Source organism: Diceros bicornis, chromosome 3, assembly GCF_020826845.1.
Source record: "Diceros bicornis minor isolate mBicDic1 chromosome 3, mDicBic1.mat.cur, whole genome shotgun sequence".
Lineage (NCBI taxonomy): Eukaryota > Metazoa > Chordata > Mammalia > Perissodactyla > Rhinocerotidae > Diceros > Diceros bicornis.
Window position 1 is genome coordinate 49,981,696 of NC_080742.1, and position 12,177 is coordinate 49,993,872.

Consider the following 12,177-nt stretch of genomic DNA (forward strand, 5'->3'; position numbering starts at 1 on the left):
AATGCTTCATGAATATTTCTTCTTTTCTGAATTGTCTGCTTTCCTACTTATATATTAAGACCATAATCTTTTGTTTTTATATTTGTTTTACAATTTAATCTCCATTTGACATTTACCTTTGAATTTGGTCCATGTGTTTTTTTGATGAATGAAACATACATTTTAGATATTTACATCTATCAATCTTTTCCTTTGTGACAGTTTCCATTGCTTTATGCTCTGAAATTCTTTCCCCATCCCAACTAAGCCTATTTTGAAGTGAAATCTTTTGCATTGAGATTATATAATAATGCAAAACCAACATTTTCAGACTAACATATGAGAAAGTGGTATTTTATTTGTATATATTTATGTATTAAAAATAAATATTGAACATTTACTCATTATAAAGCCAATCACTCTGAAGAAAGAGGCTGCTTTGATGAACAGAAAAATAGGAAATGGGTCATACTCTGCAGTCTCATGTTAATCTAAGCATCCAATGAATTGCTGAATTTAATTGCCCAACATGGGCAAAAATCTGATTTACACAAATAAATAGCTGTGAATGATAGTAGTTTTTAAAAAGTTCTCCACATAATCTCAAAATGTTTTCTTTGATTACACTAACCTAAATTTTGAAAGAATACTATATGACTACTACTACTAATAGCTAATAAATTTACTCCCTGGCAGCAATGCTTTTAAGCATTTACATTTATTATGTCACTTATTCTTCATAACAATCTCTTGAGGCAAACAGTATTATTAACCCCATTTTACAGATGAAGAAATTGAGGCACAGAGCAGTTAAGTAATTTGCCCTAGAACACATAACCAGGGAGTGGCAAAGCTGGGGTTAACCGAGGAAATCTGGTCCCTAAATCTATTTTCTTAACCACTTATCTCCCCACAGCACCGAGTATGGTGACAGATCCTAATATGTGCCTCCTGATTTTGCACGGAAGAGATTAATAGGAAGCATTTACCTTCCTAAATATCTAGCATTTACTACGGCCTCAGAGAAATTCTAGTATAATAATTTATCAAGACCTTGATCCAATTCTATTTCTTTTTGTAGGCAAACCTGTCATAAGATGCAAAGGTTATTTCTACATCCAATCTTTTCAGCAGAGTACCAATGTTTAGAAATCTAATCCTTCTCAGAGACAGTTAAATTGGAGGATACCTATTTTTGCTTCCAAATATTGGTGAAGAAGAAAGCTGGGTTTGGCCCAGTATTTGTTCAAGCTAAGGCAATACTGGTCAGCATTCTAGCAAAATGGCTGTGGAATATGAGAGAACCAGGCTTAACCTCTTATATGTGCTTTCCAGGCTGGTGTCAACTCAGTACGACTACAGTCTTAGGTTCTGGGGCAAGTCTTCTGTTCCCAACTTTGACCTCGGAACCCTCTATTCCTGCCCTCCTCTTGGTCCCCTCCCTAAGGCCTCAAAGAGAAGGAGGACTTCATTGTTTTCCAGTCTTCCTCATCCACAGTGGGAGTGCCATTTTAGTGTGTGTGCTGTCTGCCAAGGGAATAAGTGATGTTTCTTCATTTGTCTTTTAATTCTTGTTTCTCAAAAAACAAGTAGCTCCTGTGTTATTGGTCTTCTTTAAACTACTGGTTCTCAGACTTTTCTACCAAAGGCTTCATCTCTCCAGAAACATTTCAAGCAAGATAGAGCATAATGAGCATCTGACTTCTAGCAGGCGTGATGCTGAAAGGATGTTCTTCCAGAGGATGGTAAAATTACCTGCCTTTTTTCATGGTCCTCGAAAAGTAAGCCCCTTGGCATTCAGATAACAACTCATCAGCATCACATTGCACACACACTTACTGAGCAGGGAAGCGCCAAAACACCAAAAAGGACCTGATATGGTTGGTGCCTCTCCTCCGTGTAGACATGAAAATAGGTGGTGCTCTGGGTATCCAGTGAGTGACACAGACAATCCTAGAGACCCCGGGGCACACTGAGTATCAAGACTGGGAGTATCCGATGCTACAGGACCCATGCAGAGAACTGACTAATGGGTAGATTCTTCTTAGGGGCATCTTCCTAAACAGGCTTCAGTCTGCTCACTGAACTCCTAAATCATGGCTGTTTGGGGATAGCCAGCCACTCCAGGTACCCCATGGTTCAAACTCTCATTTCCTGGGCACCATTTTCACTCTTGGGATCAACCAGTAATAAAGGGACATCTTAGGATATCTTGAGGACTCCCCCTTCTAGGAGGCAGCAGTTTATTACTTTCCAATGTGTTATCTTGAAGAGTCTGAAGCTGAATTACCATTTAACACTAGACCTTTTATTATACAAGCCCTACAGAATTCCTAAATTGTTAAAAACATTAGATACCTGAAGGCAAAAAGCTATGTTCTAATATGTCTGCAGAGAGAATGTTTGACCATAAGGGATATCTGCTGCATTAATTTTTGATATTTATAGAATATTGGTATATCTTCACTTTATAAAGTTTGCACGAGCAGACAAATTTATTTGAATGAATATATTTTTAACATCTAAGTGCTAGTCTCCCCCCTAGATTACAAAAACCTCAAAGGTGGGGACCCCGTCTTAATTTTCTGATGTAGTACTTGCTGCAATTCTCTGCCTGCAGCAGGCACTCTGTATATGCTTATTAGTATTCTGTGAAGATCCACACACTCAGAGATCAAATAATTTCAGTCTTACCCAAAGTCTGTCTTTCATTATCTAAGTCATTACTGAGATTGTCTAAGGAAAGGTTATCACTTATGTCACTGACATACGAATCATCTTCAGAAATCTACGGGAAAGGAGAAATAACATACATTAGAGTGAGAGTAAACAAGCCAGATTTTCGTCAAATCCTTACTCCGAATGATCAAACATTTTGAATCTTGCACTACAAACTTACAGAAATAATTTTGGATGCCGTTTTCAGGGAAGCCCATATACCAGTCTGCCTAGGCGGTGTTCACAGCAAACACTTGTTGTTAAAATTCTTAACTTCCTTGAATCAGTCTCACAAGGAAAAAACAAGTAAACTCAAGTTTTAGTTATTATAAAAATTCTTATTAATTAAGGCAGCATTTTCAGAATTTGTTAGTGTTGGTAGAATGAGTTAAGATTTGCCTTTGAACTATCTATGAAAAAGAGAATCTCCTATGGAAATTAATAGATAAGATTAGTACTTCTATACTGAGAGGGTAAAATTGGTCACACTAACAGTAATGCCACCTGTGGTACTTGCCTATTCAGGAAAGTATGACTTCTATGCATTAATTTAAAACAACATTATTATATATTATACATTAATATAGATCAAATTCAATGGTTAAAAAATATACAAGATGCTAATTTCTGACCCTGTCATGGAAATATTACATTATCAAATAGCTAGAAGTCTTAATTTTTAACCTGTAATTGAAGAGGTACATCACATCAAGTAACAGAAGCGAGGCCATGCCCAACACCTGCTATTTTCACAACCTGTTTTTTCTTTTCTTTTCTTTTTTTTTTTTTTTTTTTTGCTGAGGAAGATTCATCCTGAGCTAACATCCACTGCCAATCTTTCACTTTTGGTATGTGAGCCGCTGCCACAGCATGGCCAGTGACAGACGAGCAGTGTAGGTCCGCACCTGGGAACTGAACCTGGGCTGCTGAAGTAGACAGTGCCACACTTAACCACTAGGCCACCGGGGCTGGCCTGCAACCTGTTTTTTCTAACGTCTTGTATCCTTTTGTGCCTTTTGGGGTACGAGTTAGAAGAAGATCCTCAGAACGTAGTGGTAGAAAGGGGCCATTGAGTTTGGTGTTTCTAAATGAATGTGTTAATCAAGAAAGCAAAAAAAGAGATTTTGAGGCATCCAACTAAGAACAGTGCTCAAACCTCATTTTCTGAAGAGCTTGGAGATAACAGAACTTCCTGTGCATCAAAAAACTCTGAAAGAGAGTCTGTGATGGAGAGTCTACTTTCATTGGAAAGCTGATGGACCAGAGCTCGGTTGTCATCTCTGGAGTTTTCCTATTTGAAGCACAAAAACAAAAATGCATATATTTAGAAACAGTCTCAAGAGAAACAATATAAATAACTGATTTCATGGCACAATACAGAAGGTCACAGGCCCATGCAAACAAGCAGCTCAAAGCAGAGGTCAGCTCCAAAGCTGAGGGGAAGCAAGCCTCACACAAAACAAAAGGAAAAATGAAGGTCCCCCAGAATGGGCAGCTCACTTATAGGCACTATCACTGCTCGGGCACATGTACCAAATGTCAGAGCAAAAAAAGACTGTCCAGGGCAGTCTTTGTGCCATTTAAGAGTGGAAAAATTCCAACGCTCTCTGAATCATATCCTCTTATTCTCTACCACTGCAGGATATTTCTTTTCATGCCAAAATTTCCTCTGAATTGTACTGAATGCATGTCCTTGCACGGCTGGTTCAGAGCAACATAGCTTTCTTCTGCCCCTGTGCTCTTGCAGAAGGCAATAAGCTGCTTTTGAGGCATCTCTTGACAAATAAACCGTGTTTTGGTCCAGAAGTGCCCCTGCTGGCAGGTCATTCATTATTCAGGGATGAATGAGATAAATTCTCTGTCTGTCTCTCTCCAACCACAATGACTCAAGGGAAGGAAAGCCCCCGTCTCCTTTATAAGCCTCTCTACAAACAAGACAAGAGAAGATCACGATTTTCTCATCTTGCATAGCCCTCCACTCGCTACTTCATTGCGTCTAGACTTTCCCTCTGGGAAGAACCTAAATAACTTTGGGAATGCACTTTCCATTCACTTTGCAAGTAAACATTCAGCTCAGCAATTGAGCAACTGCTTTGTCCTGGCCGTGGAGGGATATAATGACAAATAAGACAAGGTTTCTGGCCTGAATGAGTGGTGCAGAGAATACACCCAACACATACCAGACCAAAACCGTGGAATAGACAAAGTGCTCTAGAAGCAGAGAGGAAGGTGAGATTGATTCTCTTAGGGGGCTTTGGTTTGGGGAGGGCGTCACAGAAAAGGTGACACCTGACTAGACCTTGAGGAATGAGAACAGATTCAGGACAAGATGATTTGATTCCTTCCAATCAGAGGAGAAGATTGTTGCCCTGAACTTATCAACAGCTCACATTTCTCACTGGGCTGATAAAAGAGCTGTTTCTGTATCACTTTGTATCTGAAAAATGAGTCTCAAAATAATTTGGGGAATAAAAGTTAAAGCAGATTATGACTTTCCCAGAAGTTTCACGAGTTCAGGACACATTCCTCAGTCTCATAAACAAATTATACCAAGATGAGGATGCTATCATGGGAGGGCCACGGCAGATTTTCATGAGTAAAGGGCAAGCGGTCCCTTTATGAAATGTTTACTTCAGGAACACATTTAAATGTGTATCCTCTCCTCTTGGATTCTTTCTAAATAAGGAAGCTGGTCAAGGTATTCGTTTAAAGACCCTACCCATTTTAACATCCACACAGACTTCTGAAAAGCAGGCTTCTTCTCTACCCTAACCAAGAGATCACTTTAGGATCCATAAATAAATATCACGGCTGTCACCCTCAGAGGAAGCTCTCTCTCCTCAAAAGAGGAGACACCGGAGTGAATAACTGAGCTCCTTTAATGCTCACTGAAACAAGGGAATTGTCCTGTGTCTTTGGTGTGCCACTGCCACATAAGACTAACGACTTACTTACCTGTTCTAGTCATTAATTTATTACCAGTCACTCCTGCTCTCTCCCTCTCTTCCTCCTTCTAAACCGATGGGTCAGAAGGACTTCTTGGATGATCAACACTGAAAATAACACACCCAGCCCTAGACCTTTCCGGTGAACACTCCCCCAGCAACTTCCTATCAATACCTACTGAAAACCCAAGGGGATGCAGCAGTGAAGCCCCCAGCACAGTGTCAGTGTCTTCCACAAGGCAGGGCCCTCCTTTATTAAAATATTAACCTAGTCAGTTCAAGTCAATGATTTCCCCACAGGTTTGTAAGGCCTGAGTGGTTGTTTGTTTATTTTTTCACATTGCAAAAAGATAAACAAACAGAGAAAAGGGAAAGAAGGGAACACTCATATCCTATCACACTAAAACAACCACCAGAAGCATTTTGACAAATTTTGCTCCCATCCTTTTTATAGATATAGCTTTGCTTCTTTTGAAATAGTTGGAATCATAATATATATGTATATATGTGTGTATATGTATGTATATCTATATATTTATAAACTTCCCCCAAACAACATGGTATCTTAATCATTTTTTCAAAATTAACATTTGTTCTGAGGATAAAAGTAATATGTGTTCAAAATAGAAAATATAGAAAAATATAAATAAAATAAAATATGTATCACTTAAAGTCCCATCACCCAGATGTGGTGCCTATTAACCTCTTGGTGTATTTTTTATATTAAAATATTTGTGTATATATATATTTTTAAGTTTGAAAAACTAGGATCACACTGTACAGTCTTTATATAGTCTGCTACAGTCATTGAACATTATACTGTGAACTTTTACCCAGGCTGTTAAGTTTTTTGAGACAATGAACTTCAGTTAATAAATAATATTTTATTATATATGTGTGTCATAGAATAATCATTTCATTGATTGGAAATGAAGGGTGTTTTCAAATTTGTAAAGATGGTGAGCATGTTTGCTCACGTCTTCACTTGTATCATTATTTCTTAGAATCAATTCTCAGAAGTAGAATTGTTAAAAACATTTAAGGCAAAATATATATTACCTAACTACATCCACAAGTAAGAGAACTTCTGTTTCTTGAACACACCAAATACAGTAATTTATAAAAATTTTGAGCTAATCTAATTGTTTTAATTTGCATTTCTTTGTTAAGAATTAGGTTGAACATTTTTTTGTTTTTAAAAAACTAGCTATAGAAATGCTAACATTGGGCAAGGCTAGGTCAGGGTGCATGGGACCCCCCCTTTGCATTTCTTTGCACCTTTCTGTGAATTTATAAGTATTACAAAATAAAAAGTTTTAAAAAAACTATCTGTTTTGGGGTTTTCTGGTGAATTGTGTCTTTTTTCTGTTTATTTGTTCAGGTTTTAAGTTGCTTGCTACTAATTATTAATTATTTACATATTAAAGACATCATCACCTATTTAGCATTATCTGAGTTTGACATTTTCACTGAAAATATTTTTTCCTAGTCTATTATTTGTCTATTTTTTCACACACATCTTTTTTGTCCTCAAAAACAAATAGTCAATTTAGTCAATATTTTTTTTTTCCCTTTTTCTCCCTAAAGCCCCAGTAGACAGTTGTATGTCATGGTTGCACATCCTTCTAGTTGTTGTACGTGGGACGCGGCCTCAGATGGCCGGACAAGCAGTGCGTCAGTGCGCGCCCTGGATCTGAACCCGGGCCGCCAACAGCGGAGCGTGCGCACTTAACCACTAAGCCACGGGGCCGGCCCTCAATATTTGTTTTGTAATTTTTTCTATTGTTTCCAAATTTAGGAAGTCCTCCCTACCCTAGCCACTTGATAAATATTTAAATCAATATTTTTCAGTTTGAATTTTTGTATTTAACTCTAATTCACTAGCAATTCATTTTAGTGTGCAATGGCAAAATTTAAGCTGCTTTTGAGTTGTGCCGACCTAACTTGTTGAATAATCCATCTCTTTCCCATTGATTTTTGAGCCTTTTCTATCATATATTTATTACTTTTACATAGTAATGGTGTTTATGCCTGAGACAGTTATTCTGTCCCATTCTTACACCATCACCATCGTATTTTCACTACCAGCTTCACTCTGTGTTATTTTCTGGCTTGGTATGTCTTTCCGCACTAGACAGCAGTGCGATGCTATTGAGAAAACAAGTGCTTTCGACTCTTTAGATGTGGACCTAAATCCCAGCTCTATTTCTTACTAGTTGTGCACCCTGGAGGAAGCTACTTAACCCCTCTGGGCTTTAGTTTCCTCATCTCTAAAATGAAACTACCATAACTTATCTCATAGAGTTGTGGTTAGGATTTTGTGAGGTAATGCATTCAAATGCATATGGAATACAGCAAACAGGCAATTAAAAGAATTAAGTTCCCTTCTTCTCTTTCAAACTTTTCTTTAAAGTTCTTGACTATTTAGTCTCTTAAATTTACTTTAGATTTAGTAGGGAGTTATCCCCAAAGTCATATACCCTTTCCTTTCGAATATAAATAATAGAAAATAAGAACTAATAAGCTGATAATATTAAATGTTCACATTCAGCAATATAAAATAGGAGGACTTGATAGGAGGTGCGAATAATTTCAGTTAGGAGAGGGAGGATTTTATAACCCAAGTAGCCAGGCCCAACTCCCCAGATGGGTAATCTGTGCAGCTAAAAGGTAACAGAAGGTAAGCAAAGAAAGTGGGAGGTCCTAAAACAGAGCTCCCTAGGCTGACCCACTGTGGGACTGTCATTCCTGAGTGTTTGAGGTGCCTGCGAGCTACCTAAGAAAATAAATTGCAGTCGCGGTTTGAGGCTTGGGGGTGGCCATTCCCACTCACTCTCTTATTTCCTGACAGCAACAACGGCTCCTCCCTCACTGGGAAAGTCAGCCTGAGTCACTCAGTGAGAAGCAGGATAAAACACGGAAAACAGCAAGTCCCTGGAAGAGGAACTAGACCAACAGGACAACTGCATCCTCAATGCAAGACTCCAGAGGCTGATTTGCAAGGTGTGAGTTGGAGGGATGTACTGCTCCTCCTCAAGGACTATTTACAGCATGTAAACCTTCAGGTATATTACTTGTGAGATCAACTTAAAACCATGCATTTTAAGAGACTTGTGATTTTGGTTTCCTTTCCAAAATGCAAACAGCCCCAAGTATACACACTGAGCATAAATTCACAAAACCATAAATGAATGGTCAATTTGCCACAAGTTGTTAAGTAGATAAATATAATTATGTGATAACGCTATTTAAAAGGCAAGTACTGCCTGGAAACAGACACGAAACCCCACAGAATGCTCTGGCATTTGGCAGCAAACAACCCTCAGTGATGGTGACTGGGCCCTGCTTCAGCAAACGTGCAGATTCAAAAGAGAGATCATCCAGTGAGCATATTTCTTTGCCCAGGCCTGAAATGAAGGCCACCATAGGTAATGTTTAGATGCTCAATCCTGCAGGTGACTCAGGTTAGGTCTGGGCTAAAATGACTGAAAAGATCTCTTGGGGGTAGTGAGAACGTAAAGGAATTTCACAGTCAACCACTGTCATGTGTGTAGAAGTAAGAAGCAGCCTGCGAGCCTCTGCAGACAGAAAGTAACTCCCTCATCGGAAGACAGCGTCCCATCAGCACATGGCACAGCCTGTAATGCAAATGGCTGTGGACCCCCGAGCCCAGAGGTCTGTGCACAGACTGATTCAGCCTCTGGTCTTCACACCACCAGACACAACAGCCTCCCACAGGGGAAAGTACTGTGTGAGAGTTTTGTCGTCTTTGAGGACAGGAAAAGGAAAAAGATGGATTAAGATTAAACATTAGAAACTCCTTGTAAAAAAATTCAGACCCACACACCTATTGTATATTACTTTCCTTGTGTTTTTTTTAATGCACTCAGTCTAATAATTTGTTAATAAAAAATTTAGCACATCTGAGGCAGGCATATAAATATAAGAACCAAAAACAGTTTTAATCCTCGTTGCCCTTTTCTACTTACTTTTCGAGTAATCCACCGGTATTTTTCTGAAATTTCTCGTATTAAACACATTCAAAGAATATTTTGGATAAACATCCCCAGTCTCGAGAAAAGACATTTTTAAAGTACTATGAACTGACTGAGAGACACTTCAATGGTGATACAATATTTGTTTCCCTCAGATTGCACAGCTGTGTTTTTTAAAAGGAAAAAAAAATCACAGGATAAAGGAGAAGGGAACAGCCACAAGGAAAGAGGAGAGTGGTTCTCACAGAGGGAGCAGAGGATGCCAGCAGGGAATTGGGAGACTGGGGGTCAGAGAAATTCAGGTTTCTTCAGAAGTAACAGGAAAAAATGTTTGTCTCTCTACAGTTCCCACTCCAGTGATACCTACAGAAAAGGGTGATACTCAGGAGGAATATGGGGTAAAGAAATACCGAAGGAAGAAGAGTTCTGAAGAAAAAAAGCAGTTAGCAGCAAAGTCTCAAGAAAGCCTTCGAACCAGCAACTCCCAGTGCCTGCCCCAGCTGTGGGAGGCCGGTGCGATGTGAGCACCACTGAGGCGGACGCAGGGAGACTGAGCGCCGGGGCGGACGGCATCACGTGAGAGGTGGTGGTGGCGGAGACATTACCAGACAAGAAGCCTTACCCACCTCTGCCAGGCTGTCACCCGACTTGGCAGCAGCAGGGGGGTCGAAGAACAGAGACTCAGCATGGATTCTGCATAAGCGTTCTTTAAGATCTGTGTTTTGTGCTAGGGCCTGGAACATGTTAAAAATAGTGGGGCTTGGTTAATAAACAGATGTTTCTAAAAGCACAGCAGTGGGCCCAGTGTGACGGAGCCCTGGGGGAGGGGGGACACTTCCTGGACTCTCCTTGAATGCTATCTAAAGGATACCAGCTCTGAGATGCCTGGGAGATAAAAGATATTACATTCTGGAAACCATGGCCATTCTCTAATCTCATTTCCGGAGATGGAAGGAGGGGTCGGTAGGGCTTTCCTTTCAGGGAAGAAGGGAATCACAAACAACTTTAGCTCTTACTATGACTGGTGGTTTCCCAGCCCCTCCTCCTTCCTAGCTGCTGGTAGTCTCTGGCCAGCTCCCTCCTAATGATCCTAAGCTTCTCACATCTTGAAAGAAGATGGTGCTCCCACCCCTTATGACTGGACATATTTTAATGTAATTTAATTTTCACACCAGTTGAACTGGATCCTAGGAAGTATGCTGGGAAGCAGGATTTTGTGGAGGATTAATTTTATTATTTTCCAATATAGGTGATAATTGTTTCATTCATTCTTCATGACTAAGACATTTTATTTAAAAAAAAAAAAAAAAACTCACTTTAACTTACCTGGACAAAGGCTAAGGACCAGGGCCCTGAAAACGGAAGGTGTGTGAGATGTGGGTAAATACGAGTCCACCCCAGACCTCTTTTATTTCTCCCTGGGCAAGTCTGATTCCCTATCCCAACCTCCCAGCTACGAAGGAACTGGCGTGAAGGTAAAGGAAGATGTTTCCTTCATGCTGGTATCCTGTGCACCAACTATTCTCCAAATGATCCCTCTTTGGAAAGGGATGAGTTCGTCTGATTATCCCCCCAGACGCTCCCACAATCAGCTCCCCAGGTGCTTACACACAGATCTACCCTATCTGTTTGTCTTCCTGACTCTCCTCCAAGAAGCTCAGAGCCTTTCCCATCCATCAGGGCCCACAGAGTCTACCTGCTGAGAGCACAGAAGAATGTGGCACTGTCTAAGCCTCTGCCTGGATCTCAACCAAGGATTTTGGCTTTATTTTTTAGTATCCATGGATGGAATGGGTTATTTGGAAATTCTCAAGGATTATTTAGGAAACACTGAGTAAATGTTTCTTAATTCACCCAACTACATGTAACAATCTCTATAGGGCACTCACTTTATTATGTCCAATATGTCACTGGTATCTTAGTATAAGTGGCTAGAATCTATATCAGCAGCTAGAATCTTAGTATGGCCTGAAAAAATGTGTTATTTTAGTAGCTTCTCTTTCCTTTGTAAGCCACAGGCAGAAGAAAGAAAAATACAAAGACTGTACATATAAACATATCCATTCTGATAGCCCTGAGATGACGCTAAACATTTTATTTTTAAAAAACAAGCCTTGAATCTAATCAAGAGTCCAAGCCAAAAAGGAAAGAAAGGACCATTCCGTTTTATCTTAAATTTTCAAAATCCTGAATACAGGTGAGAGTGAATTCCTTAGCGAAGGTAATAACTTTGGCCTAGGATACCATGGCCAAACAGGTCCCAATGGCCTCTACCAGACAAGTGGATTAACAAGGTGAGGCCAGACCTCCATGGGAGGAGGGCAGGGGAGAGGAAGACCACAGTGAAAGAGGAGCCATCAGAGGTACCTTCTAAATGCACTAAAGCCAACCTATTGGGAACAATAAGAAATGCTTTTTACCACTAAAAAATAAACTTAAAAAAAAAAAAAAAAAAACACCTTGCTTCTCTCAAACTAAAGTAGCACCCACTGTGTGGCCAGCTGTCTACTACACTCCAAAAGGGGATGTTTGTCTCTCTG

At 39.7% G+C, this 12,177-nt stretch overlaps 1 protein-coding gene across 3 annotated transcripts in view; it reads right to left on the reverse strand.

Annotated features, from left to right (window-relative positions):
* OSBPL3 (oxysterol binding protein like 3) overlaps positions 1-12,177 on the reverse strand; it is a 202,841-nt gene that overhangs the window by 35,802 nt on the left and 154,862 nt on the right. For 2 of the 3 annotated variants that reach the window (XM_058527308.1, XM_058527305.1), the window contains exons 12-14: positions 10,264-10,371; positions 3,854-3,988; positions 2,674-2,767 (exon numbers count right to left, since the gene is read on the reverse strand). In XM_058527308.1, coding sequence (XP_058383291.1) covers positions 2,674-2,767; positions 3,854-3,988; positions 10,264-10,371 — 337 coding nt within the window. The remainder of the gene's footprint in view (positions 1-2,673; positions 2,768-3,853; positions 3,989-10,263; positions 10,372-12,177) is intronic. The other variant, XM_058527312.1, reaches the window with a different exon arrangement.